Source organism: Lingula anatina, chromosome 10, assembly GCF_051362555.1.
Source record: "Lingula anatina isolate TDL-2025a chromosome 10, LinAna3.0, whole genome shotgun sequence".
In the NCBI taxonomy this organism is placed as follows: domain Eukaryota; kingdom Metazoa; phylum Brachiopoda; class Lingulata; order Lingulida; family Lingulidae; genus Lingula; species Lingula anatina.
Genome location: NC_141776.1, coordinates 12159133 through 12182849, shown reverse-complemented (window position 1 = coordinate 12182849; position 23717 = coordinate 12159133). Strand labels below are relative to the sequence as shown.

At 40.0% G+C, this 23717-nt stretch overlaps 2 protein-coding genes across 2 annotated transcripts; both read left to right on the top strand.

Annotated features, from left to right (window-relative positions):
• The first annotated feature begins 395 nt into the window (after window positions 1–395).
• On the top strand, window positions 396–10574 carry LOC106163601 (uncharacterized). Its single transcript, XM_086997745.1, has 17 exons — window positions 396–472; window positions 3242–3405; window positions 4037–4130; window positions 4532–4656; window positions 4800–4923; window positions 5383–5458; window positions 5560–5788; window positions 5925–6072; window positions 6543–6638; window positions 6909–6985; window positions 7320–7400; window positions 7778–7924; window positions 8277–8372; window positions 8761–8809; window positions 9048–9165; window positions 9540–9675; window positions 9803–10574. Exons 2-17 carry the CDS (start codon window positions 3295–3297, stop codon window positions 10049–10051), a joined length of 1956 nt encoding a protein of 651 aa, XP_086853871.1. The 5' UTR covers window positions 396–472; window positions 3242–3294; the 3' UTR covers window positions 10052–10574.
• A 2190-nt stretch (window positions 10575–12764) lies between these two features.
• LOC106167293 (uncharacterized) lies at window positions 12765–22919 on the top strand. The gene is made up of 6 exons (XM_013546029.2): window positions 12765–13383; window positions 17371–18835; window positions 19109–19754; window positions 20074–20133; window positions 21279–21401; window positions 21647–22919. Exons 2-6 carry the CDS (start codon window positions 17378–17380, stop codon window positions 21808–21810), a joined length of 2451 nt encoding a protein of 816 aa, XP_013401483.2. The 5' UTR covers window positions 12765–13383; window positions 17371–17377; the 3' UTR covers window positions 21811–22919.
• The last annotated feature ends 798 nt before the right edge of the window (window positions 22920–23717 follow it).

The window sequence follows — 23717 nt, the reverse complement described above, 5'->3', positions numbered from 1 at the left end:
AAGGGAGGGGGAAGTGTTTGAACAAACCTGAGTACGCAAACCCAAGACAGCATATAGCCTACACGTTGAGTATGGAGGCCAGCCTTGACACGTTTTTTTATTTTTTAATTTAATTCTAATTCTAATTATTATTATTATTTTTTTATTCTGAAAATATAAATAGGCCTACTAGAATTACACGCAAAATGATATATCAACCGAATAACTAAATGTCTTTGCTGTCTTTGCTTTCCTCAGCCCAAATGGGTTCATAAAATATGGATATGTACCAGAAACGTGTTTTCAGTTTGGGAGTTCACCCCCCTTGTACACAGCGGGGGAGACTGCATGATGTCAAAGTTTGACCGCAAGAATTCCCTGTGAGTTATTTATAGAATCGGGGGGCACCGTCACGTGACTTGCCACGTGAGTTATATAAAGGTGAAGAATGCTAATAGAAGGTGACACCAGTAAGCTGTCGTCGAATCTTCAGGTAAGTTGTGACATGGACGTAATTATGATGCCATTAAGATAGCTAAGGGCGCTGTGTCTGTCAGCTCTTTTCGTCGCAGATGTTTCCAAAGCAAAACCAATGAAGTATACACTATTCTGATCTGTACTGCATGAAGAATATGTTTTGGGGACATACATTGATATGATGCAGTCAGTGTTCATTGCTCCTCTGTGTAAATATGGCACAATTTATTGAATGCAATGCTGTATGACTGAGGGGAGGAAGAGAGGGGGTGTGGCCCTCAAAGTACCAGGCGTGTTAGGGCTACTCTCTGACCACAGGTTCCGCAAGTAGTCGACCCTTACACTTATATTGTATCACCTGTACTTAAATTTGGTTTACGTTTTCAGAGGCCCAGGATACCAGGGGGTGCTTGACGTATGTGTGGCTGATTTTTTCAATAAGTAATCAAATACGGGGTCTTGTTTTCTGCCACATCAGAGTGATGCACTGTGTGTTGTGCTAACGACGTAAGGCGCGTTCCCAATGAAACTAAATCGATCTACGTAGATCGATCCAACTCCGTGGAAACTCTCGCTGAATGCAATCACATTAACAGATTAATACGCCTCTTCGCGTTGAGTTAAATACATAAAAGCTGGTGATTATACGAGTGCTTTGGAATAAAGAGGAGACTATACTCACACCTGCTTGAAAATCAGCAATGTTCATCAGCTGTGCAATGTGAATCGTGTGAGTTTATGTAACCCCCGAATTCTTCCATGTCCATATTCTGCACTGTTATCAACTAAATAAATATGTAAAGGGCGGCCGGGACATAGACTTAACTACGGAGAGGTCACTGGTCAGTATTCCACACGTTGATAAGATTCATACTTTATATGGTTTTTGTCAATACGAGGATAAGAGACCAGTTTGACCTCTTATTAGTCATGTTCTCTCCCCCTCCCTCCCCCTCCCCTCCTCTCTCTCTCTCTCTCTCTCTCTCTCTCAAACGCCAAATACCTGTTTACTTAAAAATGTGTTTATTTGGCACTCACTCAACGTGTTAAATATATAACTATACATTTTGTAAGTTTTTTTATTCGAAGAGAACCATTTATAAGTCTTGGGTTACGCCTGAAATATGTGTGTGAACGGCCAAGAAGTCATAACTTCTTGGAACGGCCAACAAGAACGAGTCGATTTTGTAGCATTGTCTCTGAACACAAAATTATCAAATATAAAATGCTCATACATCTGTATATTATTTTAAGTTAATTTCTATTATTTTAAGTTAATTTCTTATTTCTGCGGACTGAGAACGTGTTTGATGTTGCATCAAAATTACACTTTGTTTATTTGGTGTGTTTTAATTCTTGTTAAAACATTTTAACCCGATTATTATATCCGTTTATGGGTTTCCTAGACCCCATTCCCAGAGATTAGATCGATCCAAACTAGATCGACCTAACTCCCTGGGGTTTCGCGCTAAATAGCTGTCAGCCGAGAGGGCACGAAAGTTAATTACCCCCTTACAGCTTGTAGTAGGCGGGACGGACATTTAAGCCGGATTATCTGACAGTGATCTAGTGAGACTCCTTACGGGGATAGATCGATCTAAATGTCTGGGAATACGCCCCTAGATACACCACTTCAGACGTAGAGGGTGTTTTTTGGGGAAAAGGGCGTATATCAATTGTCCTTTATTTTGTTATTTTCAAAACAGTTAGAATATCCAAGTCATTGATTCGAACACCAAGTTAACGGTCCTATTCGTAAAAGTAAGTAAATTAAGCCTACTGTCCAATAGACCCCAAGAGAACCGCAGTTAGAAAATAAAATTTGTTAGCGTGAATGTGCATAGACTTAACCGAATCATCACTGTCGGCGTTGTCGGATTGCTGAGTCATTCCTTTGGACAAACGGCGGCAGATACTGGGTTGACATCTATGGCATGACAACTGAAAAAAGAAAAGCTTCATTGGAGCGATGATTAGTACGATTTAGAATTAAGTGGAAGTATCCGGGTCAGTATACAGGACAAATATATCACCTATACAAAGTAAGAGGGGAACAGACTACGGTTCCTAGGGGACTACTTAGCCCCTATCATACCTGTGAGGGTCCCATCGTCATAAAAGGCGATTTTTTGTGGAGGGTTCATCGATGAAGATCGGTGAAGATCAAATGCCTTACAAGAGACGTTAGTTTTAGTTACATCATTTACGTTAATTCGTGATGTTTACGGTGGTCATAGAGAGCTCATAACGCAGCTACACGTAAACAACAGCTCTAACGGAAAGTTCCTCTTGTATTGGATCCTATAGAGAATTGACCCAAAATCCTATACGGCCCTATAGGACATAGGTCCTTTATAGAAACCCCACAGGACGTCTGATAGAATCTCTCCATGTAGGCCTATAGGGCTCCAATAGGAACTTTGCGTAAAGGAGATCAATGAACTTTTAGTGTTCGACCTTCAATCTGTGAATATCACCATGTTATTTTATTTTTGTGCCGTTGATGTTCAGAAAAAAATCATTTTGAACTCAGTCGAATCTAACGATTTCACTGCGACGTTTCGGATGACAAGCGTGAACAAAGATCGTGTCCTCTGATAAGGGTCTCTCGTGTAGGTTTTTACAAAACGAAATCTTTAATTCATTTTAATAATGAATTACATATGGATGCAGTTGGAAGCTGGAAGGTGAAATATAAAAGCCACATCATGCATTTGTATTGTTTATTTCTATTTTTTATCCCATTTAGATGTTACCTTGCTGCAAGCTCTTTTTTTTCTTACAGGGTGTCTGAATAATAGAGCTCAGAAAGCAATCAGACACAACAGAAACGCAGCCATGCAGTTCTCTCTGTGTTTCTCTGTATTAGTTGCCAGCTTCCTCACAATAGAGGGTCACGTGAGATGGGTGTGTCCGCGGCCACAAAGCACGAACACGGGTATTAAATCGGTAAGACATTTTTTATGTGTCTAGTGGACCACAGGGCTTTATCTGCTAAAAAAAAAACATGGTCATTTTACAAAAGTACCTAGTCTCGTTATTCGCTTCACGTCGGGTAGTCTAAGACCCCATTCCCAGAGATTAGATCGATCCAAACTAGATCGACCTAACTCCCTGGGGGTTCACGCTAAATAGCTGTCAGCCGAGCGGGCACGAAAGTTAATTACCCCCTTACAGCTTGTAGTAGGCGGGACGGACATTTAAGCCGGATTATCTGACAGTAATCTAGTGAGACTCCCCACGGGGATAGATCGATCTAAATGTCTGGAAATACGTCCTAGGTGTCCTATTTCCCCTCACTGAGTACTATAATATCCATTATTGTGCACTATTTTTTTTTTTTTTTTTTTTTGCCGTGCGGTGCTATTGGTTGGATATCGGTACAAATCTGCAGACCTCTGTCGTTCGGAGGTTTGTTTTGAACTCAAATAGTAGAGCGAACTTAAAGAAATTCGCCGTGTCATTCGTGTCCTTGGAGACGCACTACCCGGATATTGTATATGTATGCCATAAAATCACGTTATGTTATGTTATGTTATGTTATGTTATGTTATGTTATGTTATGTTATGTGTAATTCAGGGCCCATGTGGAGCTGTAGACTTTGAGGGGGGTTACATGGATGTGGTGCCTGGGCCGATGACAGTGCGCTGGGAGGAGTCCATTTTCCATCGTGGTGAGTGAGTGTGGGAGATGTGACATCTTTTCGTGGGTAACTGCGTTTTGGGCGTGACAGCGTAATTGGCTTTTTCTTAAGACTTTTTTGATAATCTTTCTTTGATAAGTGTGATTCTTGTTTGTTCTTAAAGTTGACTTGTAAGTTAAAATTTGTTTATCTTTTCAACCTATGACTGTTAAATCGATTTTCGAGTCCCCATTGTCCAACTGATACCGTAGACTTATAATCATTAAAACCTACATTCAGTCATATGTCATTTTGCCATGTTGCATGTGAAAAAAACGTCACGATGACGTCACGTGTTCTTTCATGATGACGTCACGTATTTTTTCACTCCATAACTCAGGCGATGTGTTTGAATTTCATCCATCATAACTGGTTTCGCTTCTCTATTTTAGGCGCCCCGTCTAGCATTCGCCTGATGAAGAAGGGGGACGACAGCACGGCCTGCCTGCTTCTAGACCACATACCCCACAACGACGCCATGGTGGTGAAGTTTCCCTTCACAGACCCTAATTGCAAGGTAAGGAAACCAAGGTAGAACAATCTCATTGACAATCTTATTTTTTTATCTATTATTTGTTCAATCAAGTTTTTTTCTTTTCTTTTTTCCCATTATTCTTATTATTTTAGTTAAAACTATTATAATTTTATTACAAATTCTAGATATCTGGGGAGCCATTGGGCAAATGTTCCGGAGTGACCCAGGTCACTGTGAACATTCCGGACATCGATTGCCCGGACTGTTATCTTCTACTCACATCTGTGATGACGGACAAGTATGGACCCAGTATGTATACTTTACACAACGCAATCTTGCCTCACCTAACGCAATACATGTTTTTTCCCTCCTAATGCAAACATTATCTACCTTTTCACATCAATGCACTGGAACTTCTAAAAGTTCTGACGATGTTGAAATCTTGAAAATTCCATTGTGGCAGCGCCGTTTAAAAAAATCTATGAAGTTTCTCTGGAACATTGTGGCAGCACCGTTTTAAAATCTTCTAGATTTCTATTAAAATTGTAGCAGCGCCGTTTAAATTTTTTTAATTATCTCTTAGCGTCTTGACAGCGCAGGTCAATGATTCAAGGTATTCGGACAGTTGTTACAACGATGTGCAAAGCATTCTAGAACGCTGTGGAAAAAAGGGACACATTGCTTTCGCGGCAGTGATAAATAATTTTAACTTACACTGCCAACCCACAAGGAGAACAAAAAAGTTACTCATTTTGTTTTATTTTACAGCTACAGCCTGTTCTCAGTTGACTAACGGCAATAACAACTGCAGCACCTATTACACCTGTACTAATATAAAAATCAGGTATGGCATGCATCATCTTTTAATAAAACTTAATGTGTGTCTGTGTGTGTACGTGTTTGTGTGTAAACATTTATTTATTTATTTATTTATTTATTTTTCAGGCCCACGGCAGCAGGTGTAGGCAGGGACATCAGCACGTGCACCAACTACACCCAGAACCTCCTAGGAGCCTGGCCATTCATGATGCCCAATAACGTGTATTACGATGAAGGGCACAACTACAGTCCCGACGGCTGGTTGACTGGGAGCCAATTCCAAGGGGCAACAGCCACCTACCCTGCTGCCATCTATAACTCGGGCCCATGTGCTGCGCCCAGTAGAACGTTCGGGGTAGGGCATTGATCATGTTTAGCCTGTGTACATTTGCACGATTTGACTACTTTGCGTATGCCCTGAATTTTTTTTTTTTTTTTTTTTTTTGCAAGTAACTATTAAATCTCTGTATAATTTCATTTCTTTGACCTAGTTGTCTCTGTCTCCGTCTTCGTCAAACAGTACCGCACGTGGTTTGGTCAGTATGGTGGTGACCGAGAACCGAGCGTCTCTGATGGGCGTAGTGGTTGGGGAACAGCTCGGAAACATCGCGGCGATCACGCTGAACGGGCGGCCAAATGGTAAGCTTCTTGATAGTTGAACCCTGGGGGTATTTTAGTTCTACTAACAGTACTTCCATGGACGAAACCGAACTGAATTAAACTTGATTTGTTTGAGTAAATTTGATATGACGTGCTTAATCAACTTATATTCCAGGTAACATATATATATATATATATATATATATATATATATATATATATATATATATACTGTGTGTATATAATATATACCTGTACATCGTATAACGATGAATTAAACTGCCTTTCTCGGATAACCGATATAGATGTATGCGTTTCGAAAAGCATTTTTGTAAGGGGCGTGTGTGCACGCGTCTACCGGGTACGTGTGAGCCAGTGTGTGTTTGTTTTGTGTGTGTGTGTGTGTGTGTGTGTGCCTAGGCGTGTTCTTTCGTGAGTGTTTGTGTGTCTTTGACAATAAGCATTCGAGTTGTGACTTCTGTCTTTTCCATATTCTTCCTGGCCTGCAGGTGCCAATACGGTCAATATTCCAATATCTATGATGAAGAACGGCGTATTGCAAGGAATTATAGATGTCGCACAGGCAGCAGCATTCATTGACTCAGGTAGTATGGCTTTAATCAGTGCAGACATTTGCGAAAACAATTGAGCGAAAATTCAGTTTGTCTTTTGAAAACGGATCCTTTTAAAGTGGTATGAACTCAAATACAGTATTTTATTTAAAATACTACAGGACACAAGCAAAATGACTAAATGAAAAGAAATGTATATACAATTTTACTTGAAATACGATTGTTGTACTACTTTATTTTGAATGTGAGTATTGGTATATTTTTACAAAAGTAAATGAAAAATAATATTTCTTCAACTTGTAGGTAAATTTTTTACATCCATGTCTGTAACATTTGGCAACGAAATCCTGCAGGGCGATGTCATTGATGGTGTAACACAGGTAAATACTTAAAGGCGTCGCAGAATACGACTGTCAATCCCTTTGTCAAGTCACATTTGTAAAAATACAAAGTTACATAATCATGGTAGCATCTCTTTTTCAAACAAAGAAGTTTGCATAATAATATATTCCCTTAACCTCGTCATCTATAGACTTTTTATAAAGTAAATAGAGATTTCAAAAAGAAACATTAAACCAAACATTGTGCAAATCGCATTTGCAAATCAATCTTCCCTAAGATCAGTTGTGTCGGGGTACTTGTTTTTCGTGTATACATAGTCATGCCTACTGTAATTGATAACGCTGAGAGTTGCTTTATTGGTCTATAATTCAGGCTTCCCTAATGACGCCATCGGGAACGGTAGGGGAGGCCATTTTTGTGCCCGGTTCCAGTGACATTCAGTACGAGATAGTGGTGAGTAACAAGGCGCCTTTAATGGATGTCATGTTCGTAAAGACGCGTTTTGCATAGTGGATATATTAGCGGATCCAGGATCCAGGAAGTGAATGGTACGGAGAAGTCGCAAGGATGAAATAGGAAAACGGTGTAGATTCTTAGAGGCCCACTGGAAAATGTACTGGGTTGTTATTGTTGTTGTTTTATTATTTATGTTCCTTTTTTATAACACAGATACTGTAGGTTGGTACATATTAATGATCAAGTTAAAGCAATGTGCCATCAATTACAACCTTTATTGTAAACACACTTTTTCTTTAACTGTGTTGGATATACTGGGGGTTCTTGTGGAACAATAGATTACTATTGATAGATTTCGCTTGCTTTCCGTTTAGGTAATGGGTCCGTCTTCTAAACCAAGTGCTGGCCTGTATGGTCCCGCGAGACGCGGCATGACTAGCACGTCTAGTGTAGATCTGACGATAGGTGGCAGCAGGATAGGCACCCAAGGCTGGCATGGAAAGGGCACCCTGGTACCTGAGGTAAGTTTTGTTATTTTCATCCTTCAAAATGTTTTGTGAGTTCTTCATCTGTAGGTTTGCGTGATATGATCTTTTTCAGCCTATTTAATTTTCATGGTCCTATGGCCGTATTTCAGTGGTCACCATGTCACAAAATTAACCAGTCCTTGGGTTATACGGCTGTGGGGTGTAGGTGTGGGTACACTGGGAGTGGGATATTTGATAAAAGGGATAGACGGGTGCAGGTAACGTGCAAACAAACAGGTAGGAAAAGGGGGTGGGATGACGGCAAGTGCCTCCAGTGCCATCTGGCGGCTATGTCCTTGCATACATTCTCCGCGTGATGACCACGTCATGACGTCACGTGTTTCAGGCTCCTCTCAGTATGTCCGCCGTGTTGCTGTACATGTGGAAGGAAATGATGTACGTGGAGGTCAGCACTGGAAACACGTGGAGAGCACGTGGCCAGGTACGGCGAGAAAGAAATAAAAATAATATCATTGTTCTTGATTTTAATTTTTTTTAAATTAAATTTCTGTGTAAGATCATCTGATAAAGGGCATACCTTTGTTCGCTGCTATACAAAAACTGTATGGGGATTATATAAATTTTATAAAGTGCTTAAAACTATGATGTGTATATACGTTTGTATGCTTAAAAATCATAATAACAAAACAGATGGCATATGTGGATATCTTTACTGGTAGGTCTTCAGAGCGCCTAGTTCACAACAGTTACATTTACATTGCAATTGATTCGGTCATTGTTTTGAATTATTAGAAATTAACTAAGTATGTACTTTCAAAAACATCGTTTACTTAAAAAAATTCTATTGTCTTATCTCCCGATTTTTTCAGGTATCAGCTCCAAGTAAAGCCGCCTGCACGGCCAGCAAAACAGTTCTTTGTAAGTTGACTAATATTTGCCAATATCATTTTGGGAGCATGCACATGCTCCTTGAAGTAATTTATTTCACGTGGTTGAAAAAGTTGTCAATTCAGTGGAGAAAAGCGATTAAGGCACTGGTTTAAGAATGTTAATTATTAATTAACAACTGGTAAACTATTTTTCATTGCCAGGTCGGGTTTCTGGGCACCTTAGTTACAATATTTTTACAAAACAGTTTGCCTTTATCTCTTTTTAGGTCAGGTCAGTGAAGTGACCGTAGACGGCCAGGCGTCGGACAGGTTGAAAAAGGTCCTGGACACGAATGGCTTGGCTGCTGTTCATTACGACGCGCTTGCAAAGACTCTTAATATGAGGTAGGAAAAGGAAATTACATTTTTGATGAGATGACGCCTGATATATGACAACGCAACTAGACAGCGTCACTTTATCATAACTCTTGGTAACATAACTCACCTCAATGGTTTTACGACGAGCTTTAAATCACTTCTCGGTGGGAACCTAGTAAGTAGGCATAATGGGGTGTGCATTATGAATGAAAGAACAAATGATAGTTCTATTCAATAGTGTATATAATATATAATGTATAATGATGCCTGCAACAATATATAGGCCTATGAAACATAAATAAAATTGTTTCTCTCTGGACAGGTGTCAAATTCATCATGTGCTTGTTTTCAAAAAAAATGTGTTAAATAAACGTCTTTTTAGCCTTTTTTCTTCATTTTAGTGTCCTTTTATTTGACGCACGCCAAGACGAAAATGTGACCGGTGTACAAGTAACCTCTGGTAGCAGTCAGCTGTATTCTGCGGGCGGAGAACTGTTTGCGCCATCACTTCTTCAAGACAAGGGTTTTATGTTAAAGGTATGTTGACGAAAATTCTGCTTAGCACAACTCTATCGTCCTAGGATTTAGAAATGGACGATTCTTCACTGTCCGATCGTGGAATCGTGTGTTTTATCTCCTCCTTATATTTTATAACAAATTCTAGGATCATACCATGGGGGTGGCTCTGGATGACGACAACATAGCGGCATTGCAACGGGGAGAGGTCAAGGTGAAGGTCATGACCTCGCGTTATCCTGACGGCATTTACGCCAACATTCCGTCACTCTCGCAAATGCCGCAACCAAGCACCGCCAATCCAAGAAGCACGCGCGGTCCAATAAGTAGAGGGAGCCACACAACAACGGGAGCAGCAGTAATGACTGCTCTGCTTGTTTTGGCCAAGATTATATAAATGATCAATCAAATATTAATTGAAAAAAACATCCGTGCATGAAATATGTTTGCGAATCAGCCTTATATATTGCCATATATGTATTGCCCCTATTTTACAGTTCTAAATGGAGTTTCACCAAAACTGACTTACGTCTTGTTAATCCCTTTCTTCCATAACATTTGACCCACTTGTATGTCACTTACAACAACCCAAGATCAAGTATTTTTGAGATTAGAAAAATTGATTTTCATATTATACGTGACGTGCATGAGATAATTATCGCCGACGTCGAATTTTTTAGAGGCTATTTTTACCTATAAACTTTATATTTTTAAAGAAAAATTCCAGTTGGTACTTTTAACAATGAATGACTTTTTAGATGAAACTGATTTTTTTCATAAATATTTAAGTTTTTGATAAAGTATTTTTTAATTTTTAAAAAGATTTTATGATGTGTTATGATTTTGTTTCGAAAGACAATCAGATTATTGGCCGTTAATAAATTAGCACATAAGAAAGAACAAACAGTGTGCTATATTAATATCATAGTGTTTTTATGTTATATCCTATATTTTAACGTGAATTTTATTGATAAATAAGGAATGTACGAAATATCTGAAAAGTTGTGAAAAAACATTGCAAAATTGCACCCCTGAGGTGTCCCGAAAAAGCACACATCTTGGTCGTTTTCCGAACTTAAAATTACATTTATACATTCAAAAAATTAGTGACTAACCTCAGTTTTGAAGCAAAACTACTAAGTTCCGTAATTTTTCTATGACAGCAACATTTTGACCTTGAACTGGGGAACTGTGACACGCAGATTCGGGTATCAAAATGCACTTTTATAGAGTTACATTAAGCCAAACATAAAGGTTAGAAACAGAATTATTTTTTTTTCTATCAAATTAAACATGAAAAACTTGACAAAAATTCAGTAAATATACTAAAATCACGCACACTGTCACGGCACACTAAACGAGAATTCGGCTGAGATGCTTTAAATTTCCATCCGACACCACGCAATTTACCACGAGAAACTTGGTAGGGGAGACCGGGGCTAGTTGGACCCCGGGGTAAGTTGGCCCCCCGTCAATTTATGAAAAAGTAATTATGAGGTAAAAAAATTGGCCACATACTCTTGCAAAGTGACCGTAGCCTACAATGCTAAGGAAGTGTCGGACGTTAAAAAGTTTTACTTAAGCGGTGAGTCGAAATAAACGATTTTTGCACCTAAAAGTAATTTTGTTTAAGAGATTTAAAAATCTATTATTATAGGCTTTTGATCGAATATAAGATATGTATAGGGCATCAAATTGAAGCTCATTGTTTCAAGTTTCACAGAGATGTATCATCGTTGCACATTCTAGCACCATAAATGGCTACCATTCTTTAAAATAAATAATGTGCACCCGGGGCTAGTTGGCCCCCTTGACTCCGGGCAAGTTGGACCCTCATATTACCCACAAACCTTTGCGCACAACGCTGTTTGAAATAAACAAGTTGGTGAAATTTACAAAGCTTGCCGGTGTCTATTACCGTCTGATTGATTTTTTAAATTTTCTCTCTGGTGTCTTTTTGAGAATTTATATTAGAAATATTCTGTTGATTGTAAGTATTAAAAAGCAAATCCATTGGACTTTCCGTAGAAAAATATTTATTTTGCCTTAATTCATTTTTAGGGGATTCCCTTTGTATTTATAGTGTTATATGTGGCCCTTAAGGGGATTTTTCCACCTCTCCCTAGCTAGAGACCATTGTTGAAACAAACTCAATGGTTTAAAACTGAATATGTTACTTTCTTTTAAAAAGAAAATTTATTATTCGTTTTCATTCATTAAAAACCTTCTTTATACCATTATTTATTTATTCTTAATTAAAACAAAACACATTTTATTGATAGATATTTTGGTTCTTGCAACACATACCCCCCCCCCCCCCAACAACGTGACGTACGGAAACCTCAATAAATCTGCCTCATTTGAACTGTTTATTCATCAAAGACTCTAAATAATCAATTAAATAAATAAAAATTTTATAAAAATGTATTTCAAGGCGTTTACATGGGATATATACTTCATTTTCGTATAGGGGGGCCAACTTGCCCCGACCCTGGGGCCAACTTGCCCCATGGCGGGGCAAGTTGGCTCCCCTAACGTCAACTGCGTTTTTTGTCGAATTGTGAGCCACCTGGCATTATATTTGAAAAATAATGGCATTGCATACGTAGCTTAGTTCATGGGGCTTACTTTGAAACCGGTTTTGTTACTCTAACCCACTCCTAGTTGGCTCTACAAGGCCGAAAGTGTCTAACTGGGCCAACTAGCCCCGGTCTCCCCTACCCACATATTTGTTAGAGACTCGTAATAAGGTACGTATTTTGCAAGGGAAGTGTGGGTCACGCTCCACAACAAAAACAAACACATTTTTATACATTGTGTCATGTCAAAAAGTTTCAGAAGTTACAAAAAGACCATATACATTTTCGGTTATGTTTAGGATTTAAATAAAGCCCGGGGGAATCCCCTTCAAGACAGGCCCACCCATTCACAAAAATGCAGCCAATTTTCACTCAAGGGATTGACCTAATGTTAGCTTATTTTTGAATGCTCGTGCCTCAGCCAGCATTCGTGCACGTGTTTTTTTTTAAGTGTGAATGCTGGCGAGCATGTACGCGCGTTTGCTTCCTTTCTTTCAGTACGCACACCTGTTCAAGCAGACGATAACTGCGCAGCGTTCCAGTCCAGAGCGCATCTGATGAATGAGCAGTTCGAGTCACGTGATTTCATTCACAGTTTCCCCAAACGAAATCTGAGATTTAAGGTCAGACGAGTTGATAGGGTTGGATAGGGAACAAGTGGGTCTTTTACCGCTAGCGAGGAGACATACATATGAGAAAAGGAGATAAGGTTTTCACTGATCCGGGCATCTAATAGAGCTGTCTCCGCTGTCGTCAGTGGACACTACAACAAAATTTGAGACGGGCATAATATCAGCCATATAGGCCTATAACTGCTGAAAGTAAAGAAAGGAAACTAGCCGTTTGAATAGATCTTATTGAGTAACAAGAAGAGACACAAAGTTTTTGATACCCGCTGTTGCGTAGATGAACGGGAGATTTCAACTGACAACTCCATTAACTAGAAGGCCTCTTATGATTGCCGTGTCGTGTTAAGCTACAGTAAGGGTCTATTTGATTTGCGTTACAAGGACGTGATTGAGAAGGGCAAAGCGGCATATTAACAATCACAGAAAAGCCAGTTGCTTCGTGTTTCGGCAATTTGAAGTATTGGGGTCACGTCAAAGCACGTGCATTTCTTTGGAACTTTCTACGTTAATCGAACCGCAGGGTAAGTACATGTACAGTTAACGTGTATTGTAAGATATATAAACCATTGTCACTTTGATTTTCTTTTATGTCATTTGTCTCTTAGCTTAATATTGCTGGTTTCTAGGTTTGGGTGGGTTGGCCTTGGGGGGGGGGGGGGGGCGAAGGTGGGGCAGTGATGTCGGCCTAAAATATATTTTAAAACTGATGGCGTTTGGGGTGGGTGGGTGGGGGGGGGGGCGTGTAGCTTCACCTCCAACTTCTTTAACCTCTCATGCCACAGTTAAGTTAATCTCATTAACTCGCAACAAGTTGACCTGTGTCCTAGCTAGAGCTGGATCCTGGTTTATGTCAAAAGTTTAGAAAACGATATTTGAAATGAAAACTCAGCCAGAGATTCAGAGCACCAGTATAACATTGTTCTGGTATTAATGGTGAGGTAGGTTACTTGACATGACTTGAGAAGTCCCGCCAATGCTGGAGTCCTTACAACCGCATACATTTAGACAAAGATCGAGAAGATGAGAAAAATGTCGACAAGCTAGGCAAAAAAATTTTAAAAAAATGTGTAAAGGCAAATTTCTACATTGTATAAATTGAGGTGTGTGTGTGTGTGTGTGTGTGTGTGTGTGTGTGTGTGTGTGTGAGAGAGAGAGAGAGAGAGAGAGAGAGAAAAAGAGACAGAGAGAGAGAGAGAGAGAGAAGGGGAGAGAGAGAGAGATTGCTAATAACAATTCCAGTGGTAGGGTGTCGAGTTGACGTACGTTGCCTCTTTACTGAAAACAAATTAAGCATGTCAAACAGTAGTTGGGGAAATTGATTGAAATGTAGGGCGTTTGTCAAGACTCCGACTACATAAAGCCCATGTGAATGCTGTGGCACCTGCTGTCTGTCAAAATATGAACATTAATTAAACCAAGAATGTTTGATACAGACAAAAAAATAGAAAAAGAAAAAAAGAGTGACTTGGGGATAGACGAACGAATACACAGAGAGACATGCATATATATACATTCATACGTACAGAAAGAGAGAAAGAAAGAAAAAAGAAAGAAAAAAGAAAGAAAGAAAGGAAGGAAGGAAGAAAGAAAGAAAGAAAGAATGAGAGAAGAGGGATAAGCCACCGCGAAGACCAACATTCACTGATTTATATGTAAACACGTATTACGTTTTATCAGTGATAGCTTAGACGTATTACATCTCTGATATAGCGCTAGTAATACATTCAGTACACACTTCACAGATAACAGTAAAACGGAAGCACTGTCATTTCAAGAGTCATCGTTAATCTATTTATTTTGGGTTTGGCTCCCTGGTGATGCATTTTCTTCTCAACAATTTTTTAGTGCCGTGATCCTAATCCTTCTTAATTTTGATCTCCTCACCACCTTACTGGTTATGATTAGTTCAATTTGTATTTATCAGATGAATAAAATGATTTATTCACACTTGCTGTGTGGATTAATCGATTAATTAATTACGCATTTAAAAAAGGAGGAAAACAAAATAAAGAAATTACGTCATCAACTATATACATGTTTAAGTTGTAGCTCTCTTCTTAGTAACAAAGCAAAACGATGAAGACTACAGAGAGCCCATTTAATGCTTCGGTGCGTTTAAAGGTAGGCGAATAAATCTATGCAGTGTACACAACACGCAAGCACTGATATGTGTGTGAATAAAAGGGTCACCTAATCTTCAAGATTGAGCCGCTCCTTTTTTTCCGGTGGGGATTCCTTTGCGTAAGATATTTGTCTTATGCGTTTTATAGCTCTTGTTTTTTAAGCGACAGGATGCTGCGGTTTTGCCATGTTGACTTTTAATTGTCTGGTGTTTCAAACACTTGCGTTGCAATGGGGAGGATGTGGAAAGAGTTTTCAACTGAAGTACTTTTGTGGCTTTTAATTGTAGTGTTGATTGATGATTTGTTTCACTTCATCTTATGGAGAGAGAGAGAGAGAGAGAGAGAGAGAGAAAGAGGAAGAAAAAGAGTTGATTAAGTATGGCGGTAAAACAAAAATACATCCAAAATGTGCATATTCCGAAAACGTGTATATAAAAAAGACGCATCGTTTATTAGAAAATAAGTTCATGCCATAGGCGTATTCAGACACCATAATACAATTTCATTTTGTTGGATGAACAAATACGCTGACAGTACCTAATCACTGAGTGAAACCAATAACTTGTTACAGTGTATCGCAGTTAAGTGGCGTGAGTAATCTTTTATCTGTCTGTCAGAGAACACTCCCGTTTCCGGTAGGGAATTCCCCAGCGTAAATCGCGGAAGCTGGTGGCATTGATACGATATGATTTATCGGGTCTTCAGTGCCATTAGGCCAATGAGCCATAATGATGATGGTAATGTGTGTGTGTGTGTGTGTGTGTGTGTGTGTGTGAGTGTGAGGGGGATTGTAAACATTCTTGTCATTACGTTGTTGTGGAGTGAGAGCGAGAGCAGGGTATGGAGGGTAATGAGAGAGAGAGGGGGTCATGGATGGATGAATGGATTAATGAATGGAGATAAAGAGGTAAAGAAAGGATGGATGGAAGGATATATATATATATATATATATATATATATATATATATAGAGAGAGAGAGAGAGAGAGAGAGAGAGAGAGAGAGATCGGTGGATGGATGGATGGATTGGTGGGTATATGGATGGAGAGAGAGGAGAATGAGAGAGATAAAAAATCTTTTCAACGAATAAAGTACAGTTGATGAAAAATGGGTTTATAACAACATTTAGTTCGATATTTTATTCCTTCACGGAACGTCAAAGACAAGATGTGTAGTTACATATTTAGAATATTAAATAAGCGTCTAAAAATACCCTTTTAACGACTTGGTGAATAAGATGAACATTCTTTCAGAAATACTTTTCTCGTTAAGATACGGGCAACAACGATGAATAGATAATTTAGAGGGGAATAATGCGATCATTAAAACCATTATAGAAAGGCCTCCAAATTCCGTGGCTTAAATTCTGATCATCTTTATGCAGTGTGCGTACAGGAACAACATCGTAGTATGGGGGAACGGATTAACTACCGGTACATACCTGTGGGAGAGACAATGAATAATACAAGCAATGTACTAAGTACTTTTAAGTATTTTAAAGTACATGTATAAAGCTTAGAAGTTTACGATAAAATATGCACAGATGTCTTTGTGTGTGTGTGTGTGTGTGTGTGTGTGTGTGTGTTTGTGTGTGTTTTTCTCGTGGAAGGGTGGAAAATAGTGGTGGCTGATGACTGATGTGGTTGTGTAGGCGAATAGGGCATGCGTTTGGGTGTGTGCGGGTGCGGGCGTGTGCTTGCAATATCGGATCTTGGGGGGAGGAGTTAACTGGACCATTGGTTCAAAGCCGCTCACCCCAGCTGTATACTCTGTATAACAGGAGAAATGAGGCTAAATCAAAACAACATTTCCATCTCTGTACATAATATATTACTATTACAGTGAATTGCCCACATTGTCTCTTTCCCCTGGTCCCGCCAATGCAGCAGGTAGTGGTTTGGAGGGTTCGAAAGAACCGCACTTTAGGTTGATCTGGGTTCTATGAGAATTGTGAAATCCCTACTCTGTAATTGCTAGCTGCACACCTGCAGTCAGTAACTTAATCCGCATGTCTTTCCTGTTGACCAATTTCTTCTGATCTTCAAATATTTTATGATAAATCATTCTTTGTGAGCGTTGACATCAGTTTACCGCAAATATGTCTGCATTAATCAAGTAATTCCGATTTAAAGTCTTGCATGGCATAATCTTGGCTCAACTTAAAGGTCTCTACCATCATTTATCACGATTGGCAGCTTTCATTTCATTTTTGAGAAGTTATGCGAATATCTCTTGTACCTTTTTAACGCTCATACTAAAAGATTTGCTTTATGGAAACCATTGCCAATCATGTATTTGTAGCATTTTCGCCAACTCACTTCTTTTGTATAAGGTATCTAATAAGTTAGAATTAAATGAATTTATGAAATTCTATTCAATATTGCAGGCACATTATGCCACGAATTCAGAAATCTCTCACGCAAGCCATTCTGGAAGAAGACGTGGCCGCTGTTCGTTACATGACGTCATCCGGGAGTGACGTCATTGTGGTAAATGACGTAATACCAACAAACGAAGGCCACGTCCACGCTCTTCACTTAGCAGCACAGATAGGAAATTTGGACATTCTTCAATATTTGATAGATGCTGGCGCAAATGTAAATGCTAAGCGAACGGTTGGCAGTCTGCATGACGTCACCCCTTTACACTACGCTTCACAATGCAACCATCCCAAAGTAGTGAACTTCTTAATAGAAGCTGGGTGCGACGTCAGTGCTAGAAGAAGTGACGGATGCACAGCACTGCACCTAGCTAGCCAAGGAGGGTTCACTGATATTGTACGCACACTTGTCACTTGCGGCTGTGATCCTGACGTCATTGTCTCTAGTTGTGAGGTCACAGGGCTGACGTCATTACACCTGGCCGCTCAAAGAGGCCATTTACAGGTAGTTAAAGTCCTAATACAGGCAGGATGTGATATCTTTAAGAAGAAATCTTCTCGTGACGTCAAAGATTTGAACGCGCTCCATTTGGCGGCGAAGGGAGGTCACAGTCACGTAGTTGACACGCTGGTTAAAGCAGGGCTTGACCCAAATGTGCAGTTAAACCAGGGGCATTCCGCTTTATACCTAGCAGCTAAAGAGGGGCATGTGAACTGCGTGCGTAAACTACTCTCCCTTGGCGCGAAATTAGACCATTTGAACGTAAACCTTTCCCCTCTTTTCATCGCTGCGCGCAAGGGAAAAGTGGAAGTTATTAAGTGCCTCATCGAGCATGACTACTTCCGCGCAAAAAATGAGGCCCTTACAGTCGTGCACAAGAAAGCTGTCGCGACTCTACTTCGACGTCATCCCTGTGTTTTATTTGAAGAAGACGCAAAGGGGCGGGCTCTTCTCCACTGGGCTTGTGAAAAGGGCTTAGTGCACGTGGTCAGTCACGTGATGGAGACGGAACGCGAGGCGCGCTTTCTAATGGAGAGGCGTGTAACAGCCGCGGGTTCTCCGTACCTCGGTCTAACCCCGGCGCACATCGCAGCCCTGCAAGGGAAATCAGACATCTTGAAACTTCTGAGGGAATTCAGTTGCAAATTCAACGCCAAAGCACGGCTTGGCGACATAGATGACGTCACGGTTCTTCACTGCGTCGCCAAGAGTGGTGACGCTGCCAGCATGGTCGCTGCCATCGACGCCAAAGGTGACATTAACGCCGGTGATTCTGATGGCTGTACTCCTTTACACTGGGCAGCTCGGTATGGCTGCATCTTGGCGGTGGATATTCTTCTTCAGGCAGGCGCTGATCCGGAGATTAAGAACAGAGCTGGACTTTTACCTTACCATTATGCTTTACAAGACGGATACACTGACATCTGCAGGAAACTTCAACATTCCATGAATATTGGTGGAGAATATGCGGTAAACAAACTATTCTTATTATTTAATAGATTAACAGTTGAAGGTAGATATGGACATGCTAGACAAGCACTTGAATGTGCATACATTTGAACATCGCTGATGGCCCTTACAAGGTTTGTCATCTAAAATCGATTTTGTCAAAATGAAATTAATTGTTCTTTTAAGTGACCGTAGGTGGACTTACAGAATTAGAAGGCATTCCAATTAAATATGTTTGGTGTTTTGATTGGTTTTGATATAGAATGCTGTATGACAACTTTTTTATTTACTTAGGACTATGTGAATATGGCTCAAAAGACCAAAGATAGCTTTGACGTGACAGATTCAGCACCCATTCCACACAGCAGACGATCGTGCAGCCCTGATGTCCAACAGATGACAACAAATGGAAAGGAGTTGCCAGAAGAAAATGGACAAACATTTAGAAAAACTACTGAACATGCTGAAACCCAAAGAAAATGTTCGATTTCTCCATCGCAATCAAACGGCGTCTGTCTCGACGTTTCATCCAATTATGCTTTGACAATCCACCCAAACGGGGACTGCTCTAGTGGATCATCCAATCAGACCACGACAAATGGTTCTCCTCTGGTCAGACGTGCTTCAAGCAGACGACATCTGATTCGATATTTCCAGAACTGGATTTCTCGGCGTAGGAACACTGGGCGTAAAGGGAACACCGACAGGCAGATTTTGGAGAAAATTTGCAGTATACTGAAGGAGCATATCCCGAGTAGAGATTTGCCCAATCTGGCTGTTCGCCTAGATGTCCCGTCTTGGGTCCACGGTGGAGGGAATGGAATGGACATAGCTTTGCGGGCTGAAAAGATGCTCGCCTATTGGCTGAGACGGGACGTCAATCCAACAGTCCAAAGACTTTGCGAGGCATTGATAAGGATTGGCCGCGTTGACCTATTAGGTACCTGCACCTTCGTCTTTTACTATTTTTTCCTTTTTGTCTTTCCTAGATTTCCTCACTCCTTTTTATTGACCATCACTACTTCATTACTTCACGTACCTTATTCATTGATCGTTCTTGTTACCCATTATTTCTTTTTACTCTTGCCAGCTATTTGTAAAAATGCTCCAGCAAACATCTCTAACACAAGAGAGAACTTTGATACTTTTAACCGTCCCCTTTTTCAAAATTACATTTTAATGGTATAGATTTAAAAAAATGGTTTTAATTGTTTTGTAGCAAAGAAATAAATGATATACATTCGTATTTCTGTTTTCAGGCATCATTCATCTTGTGACAGATATAAGCGATGTCACTGGATCGCAGTTTGACATTCCAGGTACTAGAAAATGACGCCATCTTTTAAATAGCATTACATCATAACTTCCTGCGCCGACCATAGTTGATAGTTGATGATGTTTCCGTCCAAATAACATTTTAACTGCTGAAATATGCAGCTACAAGATTTCCGATTTTAAAATTAAAAAATCTCTACAAAATAAGACTTAACAGATTCTGACTGTCTGAAAGGTACATGTAGCTGATCCGGAAGAGCTTAAATATATTAAGGTGCCTTGTCATTCAAGGCCACCCTGAGCTTCAGAGATAACTTGCCACTAACCTCTTCACTATAGCCTATCTTCATCGTGTCAAGTTACCTCTGACCACATTCGATAGCCTCCGCCGCCCGCCAATCAAATTTAAAGCCCGCACTCAATGACTCATTGAACGATTTAGCCAATGAACGCGAACGAGTCAAAGCGCGCTTTGTTCAAATCCGGACCAATCAAAGATAAGGCTGAATATCAGGGACTTGCCGTAACCTGTGGACAGCACGCAAAATACATCATCCCTCAGTAGATAATGATGCAGGGCCTCAAACTGCGCTGGTTTCAATTCCGATATACTCATATTTTGCAAAGAATCAAGAGATAACTTAACACATTATTTTACGTAGTCACTCGTAGGAGACGCCATGCTTTCTTCGTGTTCGGTTATGCACTCGGAACTACTCGGATGTCTCCGCACTCGACAATAACTTTGTTGTTAGTATGGAGCTTGCGGAATCAGCCGAGGATTGCCGATTGACGGTCAACCAATCAGCGTTTTCACCAAACTTTGGTGAAAAATTTTGATTCGATTGGCTTATATAAACTAGGTCAAACTATTTTCGTCAGAGGTAACTTGACACGATGAAGATAGGCTATAGTGAAGAGGTTAGTGGCAAGTTATCTCTGAAGCTCAGGGTGTTCAAGGCGAGCACGAATTGGAATTAGAAGTAAATCAAACCGTAGGCCTATATTGAAAGGGTTCTGAGAGTCATGGTAGTTCAACATATTAAATCATCACCATGACAGCAATCCAGTTGGACATTCAGTCAACCTCGAGTGATTCAGATTTTGTAAACACTTGCTATTTAAGGTCTGGAATAGGACGAGGTGTTTTGTTAATTTCATTCAAAGACAGTTAATGTTCTCCTTACAGAATCTCTCAAAGAGGCGCCATTGATGGATCTCTCTCATGAAATTGGTCAGGAATGGAAGACATTGGGGATATATCTGGGCCTGTCAAATGCGGAAATTGACCACATTGTACACGATGATCAAGGTTAGTGCTCACCAGAAATTCAGTTATTCGTGTCTTGGTGCCTACTTATTGCAAAAAAGTTGGTTGTTGCCGTATCATTTCGATAGATGGCGTTTTGTGCGCGTCACTCAAAGACCATTACTGGCGTAACGTACATGTATGTGCTTTACGAAAATCGGCCAACAAGTTAGATTTTTTATATATTCGTGTTTTTATTTATTTATTTATTTATTTATTTATTTATTTATTTATTTATTTATTTACAGGAGACATGCGCCTGCAGATATTCAACATGCTGCTGCGTTGGAGGAACCGTAGCTTGCTCAGCGAACGAGGTCCTCTTCAGCGTCAGCTCTGCGAGGCGCTGGTCAAGGTGAACCGCAAGGACCTGGCGGACGCCCTCCATGTGACGTACGCGTCACCAACATAAAACACTCTCTGTGGTACACTTATTGCATGCACCTACAGAAATAGACAAACCGATACGCGCGCGTGGGCCAACAGTTGCATTGTTTTTCCATTAGAGGTTGTCAAGCACTGGTGCATATTTCATACTGATTTGACCACATGCTTTCGATGTGACCTTTAGCGTAGATTTATTGGACCGCCTGCGTGGGTAGCTTGCCCCAAATGTTATATAATACCCAGGGTGGATGACAAGTTATCAAAAAAAAAAAAAAAAAAAAAGACCGAGAAGTAACTAGTCGGTGCTAACACACAGTAGGCCTATAGGTAGTGAGCCCCCAGTACTGGCGGTGAAGAAGACAGTGATACTATTGAGGATGCAGGGGCGTTTTTTGCTTGTGTGGAAAGGTGGAAAGTTTGCGCGTCTAAGACATTTCATGATTATGCCTTTTGGTTTTCAATTAAAAAGATGATAATTCTTGGTGAAGTAGAGTGAAAACGATTGCCTGGATCCTGTGGGGTCATTTCTTCCTGTTTTATATGTACGCCTAGGAACAATGGAATATGATGCATAGTGAAATACGGGAAGTTTGAGTTTGAGATTCAGCTGGAATGGCTGAAAAAGAAAACGCGTAAGTGGTCTACTAATGTATTGTTGACATTAAACTATGAATGGGAGACGGTCATATCCACGGCAGTTACCATAAGCCATCAAGAAACTAGTGATTACAATGATTGACAACGTACATTTTCAGTGTAGTGGCTGGCCGGGGTTGCCCGGGCTCGGTAGTTGGGAGAGCAGTCGCACGGTTTGCAAGAGTCCCGGGTTCGAATCTTTTTTATATGCTTTTGTTGTCAGATGTTGGAAACCACCATTTAAAAGTAGTGAGATTGACTTACACGTAAGTGAAACTGAGCAGTTATTAAGTTTGTGTTGTCTTTTGACCAAAAATCGAGTCATTATCCTAGACATAAAAAACCCCGAAATTTTTGTTATTTTCTTTTATAATAATATGCTTTAATTTGATTAGAGACATATCTTACAGAACAGAGTTCGTTTTTGTTGAGAAATGTATATTATTGTTTTCTACGTTTTTATTGCATAGTGATGTGAATAAATGTTAGCAAATTTCATCTCTTTTTTAACCCTTATTTAGCACGCTTGCACTTTGTTCAGTGTTGAGACCCGCAACCCTCTTGTCGTCATACTTATGTAGAATTGTCTCAATCATTTTACCCCAAAAATGAATTCATGCCACCTGGAACGCTCGAGAAAACTTGCGACCTAATTTTCAGCGTTTCATTATTCATTCAATATTTAAAAAGCACCGAGCCCCGAGTTGTTAAAAAGATTTGAACCTAATAAACACTGCAAAAATAAGGGCTGAATTTTAAAATTGCTTGTTAAAAAATCCCATAATTTTTGTTTGCTGTTAATTCATTCAGTTTACGCTGAAATTGAAAATCGCAAAACGAACCATTTTATCTTGTCTTCTTTATCTTTTGCAACGTTTGCCAAAAAGTGCCTGCAACTATAAAGGAAAGATTCAAAGTTTAGGGTGGGAGGTTGGGTGAATAGACATACCGGTAACGTGCTAGACTGGAGACCAGAAGATGACAGGATCGATTCCCAGACAAGATGTATTTTTGTAGAAAAATAACCTCCCACCCATAACTATAAATGGAACATCCAAAGTTTAGGGTGGGAGGTTGGGTGAATAGACGAACCGGTAACGTGCTAGACTGGAGACCAGAAGGTGACAGGATCGATTCCCAGAAAAGTTGCATTTAGGAGAAAAATAACCTCATAACTATAGGTGGGACATCCAAAGTTCAGGATTTTGGTTGAGGGGATAGAGGAATCGTTTAACGTGCTAGCTTAGGGATCAGAATGAAGATGACCGGTTCGAGTCCAACATTTTTATTTCGTAG

Excerpts from the sequence above, each read along its gene's own strand:
- LOC106163601 (XM_086997745.1), top strand. The coding sequence starts at position 3,295 with ATGCAGTTCTCTCTGTGTTTCTCTGTATTAGTTGCCAGCTTCCTCACA. Across the intron at positions 4,657-4,799 it reads TCACAGACCCTAATTGCAAG|ATATCTGGGGAGCCATTGGG; the intron begins GTAAGGAAACCA and ends TACAAATTCTAG. Across the intron at positions 6,073-6,542 it reads GCTGAACGGGCGGCCAAATG|GTGCCAATACGGTCAATATT; the intron begins GTAAGCTTCTTG and ends CCTGGCCTGCAG.
- LOC106167293 (XM_013546029.2), top strand. The coding sequence starts at position 17,378 with ATGCCACGAATTCAGAAATCTCTCACGCAAGCCATTCTGGAAGAAGAC. Across the intron at positions 19,755-20,073 it reads TGGCCGCGTTGACCTATTAG|GCATCATTCATCTTGTGACA; the intron begins GTACCTGCACCT and ends TTCTGTTTTCAG. Across the intron at positions 20,134-21,278 it reads ATCGCAGTTTGACATTCCAG|AATCTCTCAAAGAGGCGCCA; the intron begins GTACTAGAAAAT and ends TTCTCCTTACAG.